This window comes from Girardinichthys multiradiatus, chromosome 13, assembly GCF_021462225.1.
Source record: "Girardinichthys multiradiatus isolate DD_20200921_A chromosome 13, DD_fGirMul_XY1, whole genome shotgun sequence".
In the NCBI taxonomy this organism is placed as follows: domain Eukaryota; kingdom Metazoa; phylum Chordata; class Actinopteri; order Cyprinodontiformes; family Goodeidae; genus Girardinichthys; species Girardinichthys multiradiatus.
Window position 1 is genome coordinate 24,209,938 of NC_061806.1, and position 21,890 is coordinate 24,231,827.

The 21,890-nt window shown below is 38.8% G+C and overlaps 1 protein-coding gene across 2 annotated transcripts; it reads left to right on the plus strand.

Annotated features, from left to right (window-relative positions):
- Positions 1 to 271: 271 nt before the first annotated feature.
- Positions 272 to 21,477, plus strand: pip4p2 (phosphatidylinositol-4,5-bisphosphate 4-phosphatase 2). 2 transcript variants are annotated; one of them, XM_047383848.1, is made up of 8 exons: positions 272 to 630; positions 6,449 to 6,597; positions 9,106 to 9,212; positions 12,128 to 12,251; positions 14,289 to 14,363; positions 14,954 to 15,006; positions 18,211 to 18,301; positions 20,199 to 21,477. In XM_047383848.1, the coding sequence occupies exons 1-8, from the start codon at positions 525 to 527 to the stop codon at positions 20,340 to 20,342; spliced, it is 849 nt and encodes a 282-aa protein (XP_047239804.1). In that variant the 5' UTR covers positions 272 to 524; the 3' UTR covers positions 20,343 to 21,477. The 2 variants fall into 2 exon arrangements, with proteins under 2 accessions (XP_047239804.1, XP_047239805.1); XM_047383849.1 differs by lacking the exon at positions 14,289 to 14,363 and having other exon boundaries at positions 311 to 630.
- Positions 21,478 to 21,890: the final 413 nt, after the last annotated feature.

A 21,890-nucleotide genomic window follows, 5' to 3' on the forward strand; every position in this document is an offset into this window, starting at 1 on the left:
TTGTGAAAAAGCTAGAATACTTTTGCAAGGCACTGGGAACTGCATAAGTATCGGTAATCCAACAGCGACATCTAGCGGCGATTACTGGAAACTGCGTCTCTTGAAGCGTTTCAGTCTCCCCCCCCCCCCGTCCCCCCCCGTCCCATAAATAATGAAACCTGATCTGGGCTGGAATGATATCTAGACCTTCATGGCCTATATAGCTGACATTTTTGCTAAAATACGTTAAGTTATTTTGAAGGATCTTTACAAACTCTCGTGCTCATAGTTAGAGGACATTTGTGAGCTTGTTTTTCAGGCCAAATTCCAGAGCTGTGAGTTCAGAGACCCGGGGAGAGGGGAGGTCATCACCGCGGAGCTCCTCCTCCTCCAATCTGCCTTCGTCACCACGGCTGCAGGACCGGAGCAACTCGGCACCAACAGCCACAGCAGCTGGGCTGCAATCCCCACCACCTCCTCTCGGTGCCCAGGGAAGACTCGCTGCAGCAGCCAGGTGCTTCCCGTCATTTATCACGGCGACAGACATGGCCTCCGACGGTATGGACGAGCGCTCTCCGCTGCTGTCGGCCCCCAACTCCGAGAATGTGACCCCCACTGCTCCCCCGTACCTGCAGGATTCAAGTCCCCGAGGTAAACACAGTCTGCGGATTCCCCACCCTCTCTCTGCGCCCTGCATTTCTGCCTGCATGCACGCTGAATCATCGGGTATGTGCGTAAATAAATCCGAGGAAGGCGCAGCAAGGCAAGGGCATCGGCTGGAAACCCGACGGCAGCTGATACAAAGGTGGAGCTTGGACTGTGAGAACTGGAGCAGTGGGTTAGAGAAGACAGGGGCCTACAATAACACCAACCCGTTTTTTAGAGCAGAGATGTTTGCATCACGACTCCCCGATCCTTGGGGTGTTTGCAGGAGGACAGTAGTAATAATAATAGGAAGACAATCGGTGAATCCAGCTTTAAATGTGGGCGGTAATGTTGTGTGTTTGTGGAGGGAGAGTTGAGGCACTGCAGATGAAGGCAGGCCAGCAGCCTTTTGTCCCAGATGTGCCCTTTAAAAATGAGAAGAAACCAGTAATTTAATACAATGAAGACAACAGCTGGTAGCATGTAAATAGCAAAATAACTGGTCTCAATATTCAACAGATTGTTTCCATACTAATGCATGGTTTGAATGATACAATAGATAATTTGAAGATCTGAAAAGGAGATGTACCGACCAATATCCTAAAGAATGAAATCAGATTATTTTTCCTAATCAGAAAAGATCAGTGATCGACTGGTCATATACTGAAAAGTCTGATGTTGTTTTACCCTGTTTTCATTAGATGTATCAGTCCACCCATTAGCCATCAGCAAAGATAGTTCTCTGTCTTTTCTGTCTGGGATTGATCTTTGAGCTGATATCATTCTAATTATTCTTAGGTGATTGCTGGTGATGAATCGACCAAATAACAGATTCAGTCGATTTGTTGTCTTTGATCTGCGGTCAACTGGCCTAAAACTGAACAATCACCACGTTGAAATTTAAACTTGTATCGGACAAAAACACTTTAAGAAACTATTTAATTTTGCTTGGATGCTGGAGATCCACTAAAAGATTTCGGTAACATTCTTTTAAGACTCGCTCCTCCAAAACACCCCAAAGTGGCTCAATAATATTTAGATCTGGTGACTGTGCAGGCCATGGGAGATGTTCAACTTCACTTTCATGTTCATCAAACCAATCTTTCACCAGTCTTGCTGTGTGTATTGGTGCATTGTCATCCTGATACACAGCACCGCCTTCAGGATACAATGCTTGAACCATTGGATGCACATGGTCCTCAAGAATGGTTCGGTAGTCCTTGGCAGTGACGCGCCCATCTAGCACAAGTATTGGGCCAAGGGAATGCCATGATATGGCAGCCCAAACCATCACTGATCCACCCCCATGCTTCACTCTGGGCATGCAACAGTCTGGGTGGTACGCTTCTTTGGGGCTTCTCCACACCGTAACTCTCCCGGATGTGCGGAAAACAGTAAAGGTGGACTCATCAGAGAACAATACATGTTTCACATTGTCCACAGCCCGAGATTTGTGCTCCTTCCACCATTGAAACCGATGTTTGGCATTGGCATGAGTGACCAAAGGTTTGGCTATAGCAGCACGGTCGTGTATATTGACCCTGTGGAGCTCCTGACGGACAGTTCTGGTGGAAACAGGAGAGTTGAGGTGCACATTTAATTCTGCCGTGATTTGGGCAGCCATGGTTTTATGTTTTTTGGATACAATCTGGGTTAGCACCCGAACATCCGTTTCAGACAGCTTCCTCTTGCGTCCACAGTTAATCCTGTTGGATGTGGTTCGTCCTTCTTGGTGGTATGCTGACATTACCCTGGATACCGTGGCTCTTGATACATCACTAAGACTTGCTGTCTTGGTCACAGATGCGCCAGCAAGACGTGCACCAACAATTTGTCCTCTTTTGAACTCTGGTATGTCACCCATAATGTTGTGTGCATTTCAATATTTTGAGCAAAACTGTGCTCTTACCCTGCTAATTGAACCTTCACACTCTGCTCTTACTGGTGCAATGTGCAATCAATGAAGACTGGCTACCAGGCTGGTCCAATTTAGCCATGAAACCTCCCACACTAAAATGACAGGTGTTTCAGTTTCATTGTCCAACCCCTGTATGTGCACATTCTTTTCTGCATCGTTGGTGTTGGATTTAGCCTGAGGCTTTACTTAAACCATCAAAAAAATTCCATCCAGATCAGATGCTCAGAGTTGGGTTCTTTATAACAGAGAAGTCCATTTAGTGTCTGTTGGTCTGGTTTCCTCAGGACTTTGGTTCATATGTTGTTTTTTGTGCCCTGCAACAATGCTGCTTGCTGTGCAGAAACCGAATGATTTCTTTGACCAGATGCATTTTAGGAGTTCAGGATGAAAAGTGGTTTAATCCTGCCAAATCCATATTTCACCATCTGATTAATGTGAAGACTTTAAGGGTCTATGAAGCGACAGTCTGTGCAAAAGTGACCGGGTAAACCCCTACATAAATGTTAGCATTTTTTAAAATCTCCTCCAGCCTATTTTCTCGCCCTCTGCCCTCTCTGCTGTTCGGATTATCTGCTAATTCCTCTCTGAAATTTGTCGGCTGATAATCAGCCAATTTCTTTGGCGGATAAATTTTGTCTAAACTGTGATAGCATTTTAAAACAAAACGGCTGTGATGACCAAGAACCAACTGTGTTTAAGAGATTGTGTGAAAAAGACAATTAATTTTCTTTCTTTTTTTGCTGTTCAAACTGAAATCCACTTGAGACTTGTTGCATTTGCCTAAATTTGTTTAAGGGGATTGCTGGAAACCTGCTTGAGTTTTGATAATCTACTTATTATTTACTCTTAAACTGAATGCACCAACTTTCTTTATGTCAATAAGCTTAGTTTTGGAGAATCGGTTCCCATGTAGACAAGCCACAGAGTCTGTATAAACTCTAGATACCAGCACCGTGCTCTCATTGGAGTTTGGACTGATGCATTTAGATTTTGGGTTTGGCTGTTGCTTTGTTGATTTCAGCCAAAACCTAAAAGAAAAGAGACAAACCTATTTGAGAATAGGTTGTGCCTACTGGTCTCACGTTGAAGGAGACATTACACATTCTCATTTGCATTCCTACAATAACACTCAAATGGATCCCACCCTTCACTGTCCATAAAGCACAGTTAGGAGAGGGGAATTCATGGAATTAGCTTTTATCGTTTTGTAGTTCTGGTTAAAATTAAAAAATCTAAATACAATCATTAGTTCTTTTAATTTTCAGACTTTATTTCTCAGTCTGTTATCTAAAAGATAAATCGAAAATGTCAAGAAAAAGCTTTTTTTTTTTTACATTTATTTGTATTTAAATCAAATATTTGTTATTAATTTGCCACATCATAAATGGTATGCATATATAAGAACAAAATGAAGGAATCAAAGGTTCCAAGTGGAGTTTTTAATAATCTGTTTAGTAAAGGATAATTACATCTGGATTTGACACGTTTAATGGTTTTAGATTTTGAAATAGAGCTGATATGAGTTAGTTCAGATGCCAGAAAAGAGAAGAAAACCCCTGTAAATATGCTCTTTACCACTCCATTGATTTGGAAGCCATTACTTTCATTCAACCAAAGAGTTTGTTTTTGATAGGAAATATCTCTCAAATAATAATGAAAGAAAGTCATAGGAGTATAAATTTTGAAAAAAATCTTTTCTGTTTTTACTTGGATTCTTTTAAGAAATGCATGTTAACTATTATGCATATCCTTTCTAATAATCTATGGAAAGGTCTCTTTTTTTGTTTGTCATTAGAGCAATCACACACTTTTCGCAATTGCTGACCAGCTTTTTCCATGTTTCCATCGATATGTTGATTATGAGCTTAACGTTTTTGAGGATGGAAGGCCTCCTTGTAATCACCCTAATCTTTAGCTCACCCACAGATTCTCAATGAGGTTTTGGTCGGTACTCTCCCTGGGCCCCTCCAAAATGTTAATAGTACTTCCAATCAGAAGAAACATGTTGGTCAAAATAAAAGATTCCTTTAAACCTAAATCTGCCAGGGATATGAATGATTTGGGGTTTAAGTGTCCTTGTTTGTAACCGTTTAGCCTTCCTGTTACCTCCTGAGGTCTGCGTCTGGTTGCCACTTTCCAGTTCAACAAAATGTCCCTTAGGCAGGTAGGAGTTGACGTTATGTAGTGGATAGATTCTTTCTGTACTCAAAAAGCTGAAAGAACAGCCGGCATGCCACTTACTTTGGCTTCATTTTTGTCTCTGATTACTGAGAAGAGGTCATTTTGAGTTATTTTTTATCATTTAAAACTTCCACACTGAAGAGTGTTGCAGCTAGCAGAGCCTGTTAGCCTTTGGGTGCGATGTGTTCACTGATTGGGAAAAATCTGATTCTTCAACACATAAGGAGTGCAATATTTTGCAAATAAGTTCTAACCATGTGAGTATACAGTATCCTCACTTTAATACTTCCAAATGAGAGAGACCAGAAAAAGCTAGTCAAGTTTAAAACAATCATTAGTATCTTCACTTTTTAGAAAGTGATCTTTTTTTAAAATCTTTTTACAGCCTTAAAGTTACTGGATACCAGGTGTTTTACCAATATTGTTACTCCACAAATCTTAAATCCCACCATAATAAAACCTTTGGACATTCAGATGGGCGATGGAGGATTCATGTTGTGGTAATGGCTCCTGTGGTTGTAGTGGACTGTCATGTCTTACGTCTGGCTCAGAGGACACACAGAGAAAAAAAAATCTATAATGGGTGGATTCATTTTCAGACAGGCATTAGCACATGTGGGAAAAATACCAAGAGGCAGATGAAGAAGTAAAAACAGGCTTGTACTGACACAGATACAACAACATTTTTTAATTTAGAAATTTATGACTAAAGGTGAGAATTCATTTCTTATCAGTCAGTTTTTAAATCTGTATTATTGCACAACAAGTTCAATTTTAAGTATTTTGCAGCGATTTTACAACTATGTGTATGTCTCTGGCTTGCTCTAGTTGTAATTCTAGCCAGGATTATTTAAGTGTTGACAGGGAGTCCCACCTGTCCCTGTGGTTCCAACTGACTGAGAGCCAAGTCTCAGAACCAAGCTTCTTTACCTGTTGAAGATAAGGACAAAAACGCAGAGTTCTTGGGAAATCAGGACAAAAGCAAAGGTATACTTTTGAGTGGAGATGCAATTGACCTGAGATCAAAATCGGCCAATTTAGCTTGATCGGCTCTAATCAGTGATATTTGCGTTAAAACAAAGAATCATTTGTGGTCTATAAATGCATTAACCATCATCATATACTTATATACTCTTTTAAGTTTAATTAAAAATATTATTTAAAGGTTAGAGATTTAAATGGATAAAGGGTGACTATCTTGCATCATATTTGTTCCACTGTTTCTACTGTGTTTCAGTACTTAAAGGGGAATTGATGAAACCTGAATCAACGTGTCAGACCTCAAAGAAAAATGGAAAAAGCCCTGTAATCTGTTCATCTGTAATTTTCTAGTTTGAATCAATTTATTTTCCTGTATTGTATTGTTAACATGAAATGTTTTCTAAGCTAAAATGAACTAAAATCTAATCTGAATACACCAGTTTTTGTGTTTTTATAATACTAAAATTAAAAAGCTATTTTCTTAAACAGTTTTCTTTTAAATGCAACGAAACAGCAGAACAAGAATACTTTTAAAGCTCTACAATAAATTCAACAAACTCAATCCTCTATTTAGTTTTTCTTACGTAAAAATACACAGATTTTTATTAAACTTTTGTGAAATCTAAAAACCGTTTTACCAGATGGAGGGAGTCGCATAGCTGATGTTGCTGCTGTGTGTGTCAGATGCATGCCATTAACAGCTGGGATGTGCGTTGTCTCCTTGTCCTCCTCTTCCTCTGAAAGCCGAACTACCTCCTCCTTACACAGCCATCGCCAGCCCCGACGCCGGCGGTGTGCCCGTCATCAACTGCCGCGTCTGCCAGTCCATCATCAACCTGGACGGCAAGATGCACCAGCATGTCGTCAAGTGCACAGTCTGCAACGAAGCTACGGTAAGCGGACGGAAGTGATCATAACAGTTCATGCGTGGACACGTTTTCTGTTGCATTGGTCCGCCTGTCTTCTTTCTCCAGTTCAACTGGACAAAATTCTAGTTTGAAACTTTTAAATTTGCATTAATGTCTCTCATCTCAGTATAAAGTGTCACATTCACGTTCATGCCCCATGTTCATTGAAACCACAAACTGCAAGGTATTTTATTAGGATGTCTTTGGACAGAACAACAAAAAAATAATGCATATTTCTGAAGTTGAAGAAAAACAATGCATGGTTTTCTTTTTTTTCAGTTCTTTATTTTTAAAACATTGAGGTCTTTACAAAACCAGAATTTACATCATCTTATAGTCACAGTTCTAGTCTGTGACCAATGTCCAATTCCTCCACCGTCAACATTTCCAACTTGACAGACAACGTGTTAATAGATGCTACCAGCAAAATAACTCATTAATATCATTCAGTATGATATTCAGTAAATAACTCTTGTGTTGCATTAGATTTACATAGGATATCCATTTGGACCATAGGGTGGTGAATTTATTCATCTGTAAACAGTGAAAAGTTAACCTTTCTATCTGATAAATTCACATTCACTCCATTTTTCCAGAGCAGGGGAGTCCAGGGTGAGCCAGAGTCTGGTGATAGTTTTGTTGCAAGCAATAATCAAGATTCTGTACAAGTATCTTTATTTATCAGGCAGAAATTCTCTTACCCAGGATAAAGTTGTTGAATTTTAAAAGGTATTTTCATGTTAAAAATGCTTTCTATATGACTGTAAATCTCTATCCAATATTGACTTCTGACCAGACAATCCCAGATTATATGCCAGTGATTGGCCTCTTGACTTCCACATTGTCTCCAGCACATAGGCTTCTCCCCAACACAGGGACTTTTCTGTTTTGGAGTAATACAAAATCTGATCAAGCATTTCCAACTAAATTCTCTCCAAGAATAAGAATTTGTACATTTCCACTGTGATGTACAGCAATTACTAAATTCTTCATCTGTGATTTTCCTATTACTATCCTTTTCCCATTTTGTTTTTTCACGTATAGTTTGTGTTTCTTTATTCATAAATACCTCATATAGTAGTGATACAATACCCCTTTTAGAGTTTGCTTGATACGCCATGTACGCAATATTTCAATAAGCACTAATATTTCTCGCTCATCCGGAGGTCTGACAGTTTCCTGAGTGAGACAATGACGAATCTATAAATATCTGTAAAAATCCTGTTTCTCTAAATTGTAACTTGTTCGAAGTGTTTGAATTCTTTTATTTCATCTTGATGCATGGTTTCCTATCCTTTTACGAATAAAAATCTTAAAAGGGTGGCATGCATATGTATTACCTTTCTGATTTTCTTCCAGGTTTTTCCTGTGTTTAGCTCTTCCCATCTTGCCATCAACTCTGACATGCTCCTCTGTCCATGCTGAAGAAAAGCATCCCCACAGCATGACGCTGCCACTACCATGTTTCAGAATGTTTACATATTGTCTTCTGGCTTTTTTTTTTCACAAATTGATATTTTCTTTTCATTCTTACATAATGTCCATATTTATGGAGCATGTGACTGATAGTTGCCGTGAAGACAGATTCTTCCACCTGAGCTGGTGAAGTCTGCAGTTTCTCTGGAGTTACTATGAGCCTCTTGGCTTCTTCTCTGATGGTTGTTCTCCTTGGTTTGATGGTTTAGGTGGACAGCCATGTCCTGGTAGGTTTGCAGTTGTGCCATACTCTTTCCATTTTGAGAGGAAAGCCCAGGAGACGTTGAAAGCCTGGATATGGTTTCAGAACCTAACCGTGCTTTAAACCTCCACAAGAACAGCCGTACTCATACTAACAGTAAATCATAAAAATGTGGAGTACTAATTAGGCAAATTCTGAAGGCAAAGGACTTTCTTTAGGGGTATCAGATTAAGGAAGGCCAAATACATCTGGTCTGTTACATAAAATCCTATTAAAATACATCAAAGTTTGTGGCTGTGACGTGATAAAATGGGAAACGAATTACAATTATTCTGCAGCTAAAATATGCCTAGGATGTTACTTCTGCCATAGGGATTAAATAGTAAACTTGTATCAACAGTTATTCCACATTAATTGATCAGGAATTCACAGATGCTAACATGGATGAGGTACTTTCAGCCCAGTGAGAAATGACTAATAACGGTTATGAGGAAGCAGGGGTCATTCTGGTGTACAGCAGTACACTCTTGAATGAAGAAGTGAGAGTAAATTTGTCACCATAAACTTTAGTTACAGCCATCACTCCACAATCCTAATATGAAGTGAAAATGTTAATTTATTGCCCAGTACTGACAAATAAGACACAATAAATCAAGCCTGATGGTTAGAGAGATCTGAAGCTTACTCTGACGTGTTGATAATAAATCTGTGTTTTCCCATAAAAGGACCTAGGGCTAAATTCAGCCATCATATCAGAAAGATTAATCAGCATCTATGTTTTTGGAAACTTTTTCTGTGTACTTGTTCTGATTTAGCCCATCAAGAACCCCCCTACAGGAAAGAAGTATGTGAGGTGTCCCTGCAACTGCCTGCTCATCTGCAAAGACACGTCCAGGAGGATAGGATGTCCTCGACCAAACTGGTTAGTAACAGATTAGTCCATTTACTTTCTCTTGTTAGTAATTAGCATCATCATTTGCATATTTGTGACAATTTAATAAAGATTTTGTTTCTGGTAAAAAAACAGTATCAGTAATATTGCTTTTGAAATATAAATATGTCTAATTATTACAAACATTAATCAGTGAATAATTGTATTTATTGTTTCTATAATCACAAACACTTTAAAAGGAGCAGGGTTGTTTTGTCCTCATAAGTAAGCAAGTGAACAATTAGCATAATTTTTATTTTTCTGCTTATCAGCCATCCCAGGCAGGATTGAAGTGGGTAAAACAACTCAAAGCAAGACTGACATTTTACCCAAAGTTATTGCTAGACAAGAAGCTAAGACTGCTATATTAAACCACATGTTCATGGACAAAGTGAACCTTGTATGGAGCAAGAAGGTGTGAACATCCAGACAGGAGGGAGCAGATTAAGGCACTGTGTGCATTTTCTTATTGTAATATTTAATTCAATTCAAAGATACTTTATTGATCCCCGAGGGGAAATTAGAATTCCAGTACAACCCATCCAAACAGACATCATGACACAAGACAAGGGGGGGACGGGTCACCGAGGCTTTGCTGCCCACTCACAGGCGCTGCCCTTGCTAGATGAGAAAAGAGGCCACATAAGGTAAGTAGAGGGAAAAAAATCATATTTCACACTTTATCCTTAGCAGGATACAGTTTGAGATTGCAAAAAACCTCAGCACAAAGAAGCAACAAGTTTACAAAACATCATGCCGGGAACGGTGAAGGTGGTGTGAGATATGTTTATCTTGAGCATGTGTGTGTGTGCATGTGAGTGTGTGCAAGCAAGTTCATGAAGCACTGTCCCAGAGGCCATTGTCCTTGATGGTACATTGGAATGTTCATTAACCGGCCACAAAGTTCTGTTTTTATCATTTACGGAACCTTGCTAAGTTAAGTCCCATTGTGTCACGTTCTGAACTTGAGATTGCTATCCATGCATTCATTTCCTCACGTTTGGATTACTGTAATGCTTTATTTACCTACCTTAGCAAAAACTCCCTGGAATGTCTCCAGGTTATTCAGAATGCTGCTGCTAGACTTCTGACAAAATCTTCTAAGTATTCCCACTCCACACCTTTAATCATCCAGCTGCACTGGCTCCCCATTATTTTCAGAGCTCAGTTTAAGATTCTGGTCCTGACTTATAGAGGTCTTCATGGTCGAGCCCCAACTTATATCAGTGAACTCTTATATCCGTACATTCCCCCCAGGTCTCTGAGGTCATGTGATAAAGTCCTACTGGCGGTACATCACACAAGGCTGAAAACTAAGGCTGATAGAGCTTTTGCAACAGTAGCTCCCCGACTCTGGAACTCTATCCCCTTGTGTATAAGGACTGCGGATTCGGTGGTGTCTTTTAAAAAACAGCTAAAAACTCATCTTTTTAGGCTTGCGTTTGGTTAGTTTATCTTTGATTTTATCTTATCTTCTTTTATTTTACATATATAAATATATTATTCCAATTGTAATTTGTTTTAGTGTTGTGAAGCACTTTGTGATCTGTGTCTTGAGAGGTGCTATATAAATAAAATTTTACTTACTTACTTACTTGCAAAGTTCTGAGCAGGTCCACAGATGTCCTCAGGGAAGGGAGGGGGCAGAGGAAGCAGAGCGTCATGTTTACATAACTTCCAGGAGACGTTGAAGATGGCTAGCCATCAAGGCCGTGCAGGGGAGCCAGATTCAGAAAAACAATTATTTGGGTCAGGCTGACTCTTAATTTGCCATCAGCCAAACAGCCAAATTCCTGGTCTTTCGCCAGATCCGAGCGAACAACTTTCTCCAAGATTTATCCCATTTCACCCCTGAGTCCAGGAACCGCAACCTGCCTGCGATCCTGAGGATCACATCCAGTCTGCGATTCAGCTCACGTAACATCTCAGTCTGAGTGCTGATCGCCCTGAAGATCCCATCACACATGCCAGGTAGCCTCATAATTGCCAGAACAGCTGCTGACATTCTCCGAATTTCTCGATATGCCAGGTAACCGCTGACTCCAAAAAGCAGAAATCCTGATATCAAACATCCAATTATATACATATCTTCCACATCCACTGACATTATCGACAAACACACAATTCTCCACTTCTGCCAGGAGTCCATTGTGTATCCAGAGAAAAACGTCCCGTCCGGACAAGTTGGGCTCTCCTTCATCCTGTCTTCTCGTTGAGAAAATTTGATCAATTGCATTGAGAGACCAGCTGACCAAATCCATAACTCAGAATTTGGAAGATATGCAAAAAGAGGCTCCAAAAAGAAGACAAGACACAGAGCTGAAGCAGGGCAGATATGGGAGGGGTGCGGGAGACAGAAAAAAAGCGTTCACCTCCACCGAGAGCAGAAAGAATGTTGTGTAAACTGCATGTGATTGTTGAAAGGAACTACAACACCAGGTAGTATAAGCAACAGGAATTTATCGAGGGCCAAAAGAGCCCCAGTTCAATACAATAAGTTCCTACAGTTCCTATATAAATATGTAGATATTTTTAATTGAAATAAAATTTGGAAATACAGAAATTAAATAATTGAAAACATTTATTTCAAGGTTTAAAAAGTTACTGAACACACAATAGAATAAATATGTTTAGTAAAAATGTAACAATATATAATTGATATATTTATTATGTAGAATGATTAAACTCTGTTTAATTTTTGTAATAACACTTTAGAAAAGCTAGAATGTTTACCTTCAACAAGGCCATAAAAAATCATATGTTAATGTTAAATATTTAGTTATGTATTAATTTAGAATTATTCCATTATCTATCTTTTTTATTATCATCATTTCATCTAAAGCTCAAATTCCTGTCCTGCCAATGCTTGAATCCTAAACTTGTTTGACTGCTCCTTATTTCTGCAGCAGACGCATCATCAACCTGAGCCCGGTGATGGTAATCCCTGAGGAGCAGCCAGCCCAGCCGGCGCTGCCCATTCAACCCGAGGGGATGAGAGTGGTGTGTGGTCACTGTGGAAATACCTTCCTGGTACGTAAACCAACAGACAGGGACAGGCACTCTCAGCCAGCTGCAGATGTCTTAAAGTCACTCTGCTGTTGTTAGGATGTGCACAGCAGTAATGTTGACAGCGTTGTACGTTATACATACAGTACATTGAGTGTAAACAGTGTACACACCCCTGTCAAGATGTTAGGTTTATCTGATATATGATGTGGATTATCCAGAAAATGTCCACTGAAAAAGAAATCTGTTTGGTGGAAATAAAGAACATCAAAAAGTCATTAGTCTTGCAGCACCGTTTGAATAATTATGCCATTCAGTCTTGTTTGGCAGTCCTCTTGGCATTCTGTTGATGAGCTTCAAGAGGTAGTCACCTGAAATGGTTTTCACTTCACAGGTGTGCCCTGTCGGGTTTAATAAGTGGGATTTCAAGCCTTATAAATGGGGTTGGGACCATCAGTTGTGTTGTGCAGGAGGTGGATACAGTACACAGCTGATAGTCCTACTGAATAGACTGTTAGAATTTGTATTATCGCAAGAAAAAAGCAGCTAAGTAAAGAAAAACGAGTGGCCATCATTACTTTAAGAAATGAAGGTCAGTCAGTCCGAACAATTGGGAAAACTTTGAAAGTGTCCCCAAGTGCAGTCGCAAAAACCATCAAGCGCTACAAAGAAACTGGATCACATGAGGACCGCCCCAGGAAAGGAAGACCAAGAGTCACCTCTGCTGCGGACGATAAGTTCATCCGAGTCACCAGCCTCAGAAATCGCAGGTTAACAACAGCTCAGATTAAAGAACAGGTCAATGCCACACAGAGTTCTAGCAGCAGACACATCTCTAGAACAACTGTTAAGAGGAGACTGTGTGAATCAGGCCTTCATGGTAAAATAGCTGCTAGGAAACCACTGCTGAGGACAGGCAACAAGCAGAAGAGACTTGTTTGGGCTAAAGAACACAAGGAATGGACATTAGACCAGTGGAAATCTGTGCTTTGGTCTGATGAGTCCAAGTTTGAGATCTTTGGTTCCAACCACCGTGTCTTTGTGCGACACAGAAGAGGTGAATGGATGGACTCTACATGCCTGGTTCCCACCGTGAAGCATGGAGGAGAAGGTGTAATGGTGTGGGGGTGCTTTGCTGGTGACGCTGTTGGGGATTTATTCAAAATTGAAGGCATACTGAACCAGCATGGCTACCACAGCATCTTGCAGCAGCATGCTATTCCATCCAGTTTGCGTTTAGTTGGACCATCATTTATTTTTCAACAGGACAATGACCTCAAACACACCTCCAGGCTGTGTAAGGGCTATTTGACCAAGAAGGAGAGTGATGGGGTGCTGCGCCAGATGACCTGGCCTCCACAGTCACCGGACCTGAACCCAGTCAAGATGGTTTGGGGTGAGCTGGACCGCAGAGTGAAGGCAAAAGGGCCAACAAGTGCTAAGCATCTCTGGGAACTCCTTCAAGACTGTTGGAAAACCATTTCAGGTGACTACCTCTTGAAGCTCATCAACAGAATGCCAAGAGTGTGCGGAGCAGTAATCAAAGCAAAAGGTGGCTACTTTGAAGAACCTAGAATATAAGACATATTTCCCCTCACACTCATGTATTGGTTTTTCATCTGTTGTGCAGGAGATATGTCACATTAATTATAAAAAAATGTTTTTTGGTCTCATTTTTACATCACGTAAAGCTCGTATTTTGAAAGGCTTGTGCACATTTTATATCTACTGTAGAGTCAAAATATATTAATCTGTGGAAAACCTGACATTTAAAAGAATTGTGGAACCAGTTAGGGTTGCTTTATTTTTTCAAGTTGGTGATTGGCTTGATGTGGATGTTTTATTTATCCTCTACGCCTCCAACTGGAAGCTAAACAAAACCTTTTTGCAGATTAGTTCTCCCTTGCATACAGCTTTATATCTGCCACTTGGTGTAGACTATTCAACATGCTCACTTTCATTAGCTTCATGTCACAAAAATGTGCAGATACAAGCCACCATTTCAAACTCAGAACTGTTTTCCTCTTAACATCTGCACATTGTCACTTGCGGCCTCTGTAGGGCAGCGAGGACGCCAGGTCCTCTCAGCCGATGTCTGGTCTCCCCAGCGATGGTTCTCTTCCAGCGCAGCAAGAGGTTGAAAAAGAGCTGGTCTTACTGGTGGACATATTAACAACAGCCTAACCTCTGTTTCAATCTGTGGCTCTCTTAACGCTAATAATGTCGCTCTGTGCACATATGGCTTTCAAGAATTTATTAATTTAAAAAGAAAAAAAAAGGTTGACATGCAAGTGCAAACATTTCTGCAAGTCATTAGTTAACTCTCTTGTTTACATTGATAAAAATACATTTTAAATAAATGTTATTCTTTTCACTGAAGCCACATGTCTGGAGTTAAACGTTCATCTTCTGTTTGCAGGTTAATTATGCTTAATTATTTTGCTGCTGCAGGCTGTGTAAATGATTATATTTTTACTATTTAAATTCCATACAAAATCACAACTAATACAAAACTACATAAATAAAAACTTAATTATTTGAGGGAATAATTCTACCAATAATAAATAGTTGCAAACCTTTTGAAATCAGTCCCAGTAAGATTTGTGCTGAATGTCCTAAAACTAGAGTAGCACAGTAGCATGTTTAAATATCTGTGTTGATGTGAGTATGTGTAAATATTCCTAAAAGCTGAAATTAAATGATTTTTAAAATTTTTGTCCCCACAGTGGATGGAGCTTCGATTTAACACACTAGCCAAGTGTCCCCACTGCAAAAAAATGTGAGTCTGCTGAAAATGTTACACAGAACAGGACACACGATTTTACAATGCATGTTTACTAATGCTCAGACTTGGTCGCTAACATGTTTGCAAATGTTTGAACATTAGTAAACATGTTAGGGAACATTAGCACGCCTTGCTAACTTTATTATTCTTTGATAAGATGCTTACAAGTATTTGCTAGTATGCTGAAACATTAGCAAATATGCAAACATGTTTGCAAATGTCCACTAATGTGTTTGCTAAAGTCTAAACATTCGTTTAGCAAATGTTTGCTAAACTGTTGAAAAATTTGTTGGAAAATGAGCAAATATACATATTTGTTTGTAAACATGTTAGCAGACACTAGCAAACGTTCCTAAAGTAATTGTCTGCGGACATGTTTGCAAATATTTCTTAAAATGAGTGAAAACCTGTTTGCTATTATGTTGAAACATTAGCAAATATGTGTTCAACTTATTGTTAATGTTTTTAACTTGTTGGTTAATGTTTGCTAACATGTTGGAGCAATAGCAAATGTGCTAACATGTTTCCTAATACTGTTTGAACGTTAGCAAATATGTTATCCAACATGCATGCTAATATCACTAGCTTGTTTGAACCCACATGTTGTAATGCTTGCTAACAGTTTGTACAGTAGTACATGTGATCCAATTAGATTTAAACAGACAAGGCAAAAAATATGTTTTTTATTTGTTGCTTTACTTTTATTGGTTTATGTGTGCAAACCCCAACTGTTACAACTTTTTAACGCTTGAGGCAGCCATGTTGGACTTTGAAATTGAGGTTGTAGTTTGAGAGTAACAGACACCCTGCTTTTGTCTCTCGATGAAATAGTCAAAAGGTGAGAAGTTTTTCAGGAGCTGATGTTTGCGATATAACATATAGCGGTTAACGCACAACTTTCCTCAACACATTTTAAATCCGCTATGGTAATTTATTTAGACCTATGACTTTATTTACCTTTTCCCTCTTAAACTTGAGAAACGAAGTTAAAACAGAAACACAAAGTAAAACCATTTGACATAAAAGTTTTTTACTTTAATTAATTTACTTCACTCTCAACTTGAATTGTATATTCAAAGAAAAAAAGAGACATGTAACAACATATTGCCTTAAGCCCCAAATTGCTAAAGAAAATTATTTAATTACTTAATTAGTTCCAGATTTGGATTACAATGTTTGCGGATATATAATCTTTAGACGTAAATCTAATCGGCACATTGCTTTGGTGCTGTAATCAATTATTCAAAGGTTAAACCTGCTGCAGTCGGATGCTTTAGAGGTCTGGATTTAGAGTGTGCAGAGAAGGGGAAACTAATCTAGACGTGTGACAAGAATTATAAAGAACAGCTTCACACGTGGTGCTAGTAAGGTTGGCTGGTCACAGGATGAAGAAGTGGTGTTTGAGCAATCAGTGGAATTTGTTGAGAGAAATGAGGACAGAGGCTGCCCTGCAGTCAGTGGACAGTTTTTGTCTCTCTTGCTCCTTTGCTGTCTATGTCTACATTTGTTTTCATCTATATTTTGGAATCTGTGTCTTTCTAACAACCCCATAATTTTCTGAGTATGTCATTGCCAGTCTACTTCCAGAAAGATTGAAAGGCAGATCAGAATATTTTATAAACTCTTCATATGTTTAATTTTGTTTTATAAAATGCTACAATCAGTTTTATTAATGGACAGGAAAAGTGTCATCCCAGTAAGACTGAAAAGGACGTTAAAAATTTGTTGTTAAAGTAAGATTTTTTAAAATGTTTTTTATTGAATATATGACATAATAAAAGTTTTTGAGAAACCAAATAATCCTAATGAACTGAAACAAACTAAGTACCAGTTTCACTTATGAATTGACTTACTGAAATAAATGTGCTTTTCAAACAGTTTCCTATTTACTGAGATGCAAATGGCACCCAAAGCCCATCTTCTAGATGCTGGATTGATATGTAATGTCCAAATCACTGGGAACCTTTGATAAAGTAAAAACAATAAACAACAGGGACAAGAGAAGTTTTAAAGAAACAAAAATAATATTACTTTCATTTCTGCAGGAGTTTGCCTCTAAATGTTGTAAGAAGAAGTGAGCCAGTAGAGACAAAATTAATGTCCAGACTTTATCGAAACATGTTGTTGGTTTCATTCTCAGGCTGATCATAGAAAAACAAGTAGCTAATTTTCCATAGTTTTTTTCATCATTTTCAGTTAAAATTATCATTTGTTAAAAATTGCATCTTGTTTTCAGTTACATTTTGCAGCATTTTCAGAAAGTGGGAAGCAATCTGACTGTAATTGATTGCAAATGAGGAAATTTTTATGTAACATAAAGTGAAATCAGTTTAGGGTGAATACAAAAATATTTATGTGGTCCTGTTTCATATGCATTAATCAACCTTAAATCTTATTGTCTGCTCTTCTCCAAATGTTCCTATCACTATCTGCAAATGTTTATGAAAAATCAAAATAGTACCAAGAATCCACATAATGATGTTTTTATGGTAACGTGAAACTGGAAGTTAAGGTGCAAAACCATTTTAAAGGTAAAGGTTCCTAGTTACTCTCATAGATGTGCAGACATTCATTGTCTGTTCCCACATTTTGCTTTCAGATTGGCTGTAAATCATGGTAGTTCCCGATCCTTTTTATTTCATGTCTAGAAAGAAAGCAGAATGCTGATGTTGAACAGGGACCGGAGACACAGATGAAATGTGACATGGTTTAAAAATGGGATGGAGGGCTAAATATCAGGTGATCAGCAATCCTTCAAGAATGCTCAAGTCAAGTCACATGAGGGGCATGTGAGTGCTGAGAAGGGGAGGAAAGCAAAATTATAATGATGCAATGAAAGTAAAAGGAATGCCATTCTGCTGCTTGAGGGCAGTTGACTCCTCTTACATGTGTTTGCATTGGGCCTGGATGATATATACATGTCTGGAGCTGCTCATGTGACTGCCCTCACATGTAACTTAGAAAAAAAGGATTTTTGTTTCTGCTCAAAAATCATCTGGGTGCTGATGTGGAGTGTAATCGCACAATAACAAGGTTTTCTTTTATTTATTATTGATAGTTTGTGAGAATCAAAATTTTTTCCTTTAGTCTTTACTTCTAAAGACTTTTCTCGTACAAGCCGTTCTCAGGCATATTGTCTGCATAAAATGAACCCCTACTTTTCTCATGCTCACTGTTTTCTTCTTACTCTTCCTGCAGATCGTCTGTTGGCAGCGCTCTCCCCAGGAGGCGCTGTTGTGCTTATATAACTATAGGAATGATCTGCATTTTCATTGGAGTAGGTTTAACAGTAAGTATGGTCTGTTCTTTTTGTTTTGTTGGTGTTTTTTTTTTCTTTATTATGTCTTGGTAAGCTGGACTTTTCATATCAGTCTTTAGAAACAAAAGTTTTATTGTTGGTAGTCATCAAAAGACAGTTGGGGAAAAAAAGCTATTTATTTTGCTGTTTTTCCCCAATTATCTCTGATAAGTGTGGTGCAGAGAGGCTGTTTTCCTGTGCTGACTCAGTGCTGTTGATTTAGGTCTTTGTATGTGTGACTGTGATGTAATAAAACCTTTTAGTTTTCTGTCAGCTTTGCACACAACAGCCAGAGAATAGAAATGGGCGAAAACAATTTGAAATTTTTTTTTAATCATTTAAATTCCAAGTCCAGATAGGATCCTATTGAGTTTGGAAGAGCCTAGAGAGGTATGGATTAAACGTTTAGTTTTTTAGTTTTTTCCAGGTCTGGACAAGTATGGAAAATAAAAACATTATATAATGAAATATTTTCTGTTTTTACACTTTATTCCCCATCCCCAAAAGATCTGCCCATCAATTCATCCATTTGAATGACAGACAGATGGATTGACAGACAATATTTTAATCTGTTTGTCCATCATCCATCTATCTGTCCGTCTGTGAGTCTGTCTGTCCGTCCATACATCTGTGTGCATGCGTGTCCCTGTCTACCAGCCCGTCCGTACATTCAATAATCCATGCAGAGCTCCGTCCTTCCATCTATTTTTCAATCCATCTATCCATCCCTCTGTCACTTTGTCTGTCTCTCTCTGTCCATCCATGCCTTTATTCCTCTGTCAACTGTGTCCGACTCATTCATCTATCAATCTGTCCATCCGTCCGTCCATTTTTCCTACTGTTCATCAGTCTCTTTCTCTTTCAGTTTAAGAAAAACATCACATATTTAAAAAAATAAATCAATAAAGTGTGGCATGCATTTCTATTTAGCCGTCTTTACTCTGATTCCCCTAAATGAAATCCAGGGCAGCCAGTTTCTTTCAGAAGTCACCTAATTAGTAGATATAGTCCACCTTGTGTGTAATTTAATGTCAGCATAAATCCTGCTGTTTCAAGTCTCAGTGGTTTATCAGAGAACATTAGTGAAGAAATGGCATCAAAACCAAGAAAAACGGTATAGAAAAGTTGTATAGAAGTTTAAAGCAGGATTAGGTTATAACACTATACAAGCAGTTTGAACGTTTCACGTAGTCGTGTTTAATCAACCCCCTGGAAATGGAAACAGTATGGCACGTCTGCAAACCTACCAAATACATGGCAGTCCACCTAGATTGACAGACTTGGTAAAGAAAGTATCAATAAGATAAGCAGCAAAGATATCCCAAATAAATCTGGAGGAGCAGTAGAGATCCATTAGTCATGTGGTAGAATCTGTTTAAAGGACCACTATTGGTGGACCACTTCACAAATCTGCTCTTAATGAAAGAGGAAAAGGCTGGACACCGTTGCAGAGGTTCCCGTTCTGGCAGATCCATTTGGTAAAATAGCTCAGTTCAAATCCAGGAATACATTTAATTGAGAATCTGTGGCAAGACTTGAACATAACAGTGATGTTCACACGTCCAGTCGGACTGAACTTGATATATTTTGCTAGGAAGAATGGAGGAAAAACACTTAATTCCAGAAATGTGCAAAGCTGATAGAAACAAAATCCCAAATGACTTGCAGCTGTAACTATAGTAAAAGTGGTTCTATTAGCTCAGATGTGGCATCATTTACCTTGCACTTAACAATTATGCACTAATTTGTGTTGGTCTATCATACAGAATCCCTATAAGATAAACTAAAAAGATTTACAACAAAATGGGAAAAGTTAAAAGGGCAGGAATAACTTTCCAAGACACTGTATTACCATGTAAATGTATGTATTTTCCCTGTGTTGCAACAGGTCGGTACTCGGGACTTTGCCAGACGTTACAACGCCACCTACGTGTCCTGGGCCTTTGCCTACCTGCTGGGTCTCATCTGTCTGATACGAGCCTGCTACTGGGGGGCTATCAAAGTCAGCTACCCAGAAAACAGCTTCGCCTAGAGCGAAGATGAGAGCCGCTGAAAGTGCAAACTCCTCTTTTGTTTTATTTTTTAAATATTTTCCCATCTTCTTCAGATATTAAGTAGTCAGGTTGAGTGTAGAAGCAAAGGGGGTGTGGAGAAGTGTTTGCTCGGAGAAACATATGGGGAAGGTGTGGTTTGTCGTTTATGGTTGGAATGTTTTTGGCGTCTGTCCAAAGCCGGTACGCATTCAAATCCTGACAAAGACTTGCAAATAACGAAGAATCAGAAACTTTTAAAGCTTGATGTTCCCATATTTGGCGCACACCTTCATTTATAAAGTTGGCTCAAAACTCTGGTTAAATTAGCAGTTTTGGACAAGTCTGTGACAAGTCCTCATTTTATTACCAGATCCAAATGAGACGTGCCCCCCATTTCCCCCCCCCCCCCCCCCATTTGCACTGACATTTTATGCAAATAAAATTGTTTTGCTGCTAGTTAAACCCCAGCTACTGTAAGTTGCACACTCATACTCTGTTACAACCACTCTGTCATAGTATATTATATTATTTTAGTGCATAAAAGTGTTGATTTTTAAACATGATTGTCATTATATACCTATGCATGCCAACTTTGCTGCCCATTCTTAGTCTTGAAAGGTTTCAGATAAATAAATATCTAGTAAAACATTATTTTCGTTCTCTACCTACAGCTTTTACACCATATTACAGCAATACCCTTTCCTGGTCATTTTCCTAAACAGTGTTGTAATCTGCTCTACAATTCTCAAAGTGATTCCAAAAAAACATGGTGTGGCTCACATTTGCATGTTGCCTACTTCCTGTCGCTGAGGTGGTGTCTTGCTCCATTTCACAGGGGGATCATGGCTGTTTTTGCTCCACTGCCGGTGCGTTCGAATGTAAACCCTCCTTCCTCCGCTTAGATCGCTGCTCTCCGACCTCCAGTGAACTCTGTGCTACATCCCACCTCTTTATCTCCAGCAGCTGGCACAGTTTGAACCTTGTTTTGAATGTGATGATGAAGTAGATACAACTGAGAAAATACTTTGTACATAGTTTGATTTCAGTAAGAGTGGGTAAAGTCAGGCGGAAGGAAAAGATGGTTCATGAGTCTTTTTAAAAACAGATAATTTATCAATAAAATGTAAAAACTTATTTGCTTGTCTGTGTATTTTTTTTGAAAGGGATCAGATTGTAAGTCTGAAATATGGGTTTAAAATTTTGTTTAATTATATAGACGTACTTTTACTGCTGACCCTGCAGCAGTGAGAGTACAATAGCAAAAAATAATCATAGTAAGTTATTTTGATAATGAAACTCAAAATTCGCTGACAAAAGTATCCAACGATCAAAAGTTTCCTCAGTTTTGATCACTGTGGTACTGCTGCAATATTTAGTTTGTAGCATTTAACAAACATAAATGTATTCATGTTAATTATGTTGAAAAATAGCTGGGAGGCTAAACCTAAAATAATTTCCTCTTGGATGCAATATAAGAATAAATAAATATAGCTGAACAGTGCCTTGCAAAGGGACTCATTCTGATTTTTTTGTTTTTCGGATTTTAT

Bases quoted from the DNA above. Each gene is read 5' to 3' on its own strand.
- pip4p2 (XM_047383848.1), top strand. From the start codon at position 525: ATGGCCTCCGACGGTATGGACGAGCGCTCTCCGCTGCTGTCGGCCCCC. The intron at 6,598-9,105 runs GTAAGCGGACGG...GTTCTGATTTAG, and splicing joins CAGTCTGCAACGAAGCTACG to CCCATCAAGAACCCCCCTAC. The intron at 9,213-12,127 runs GTTAGTAACAGA...TTATTTCTGCAG, and splicing joins GGATGTCCTCGACCAAACTG to CAGACGCATCATCAACCTGA.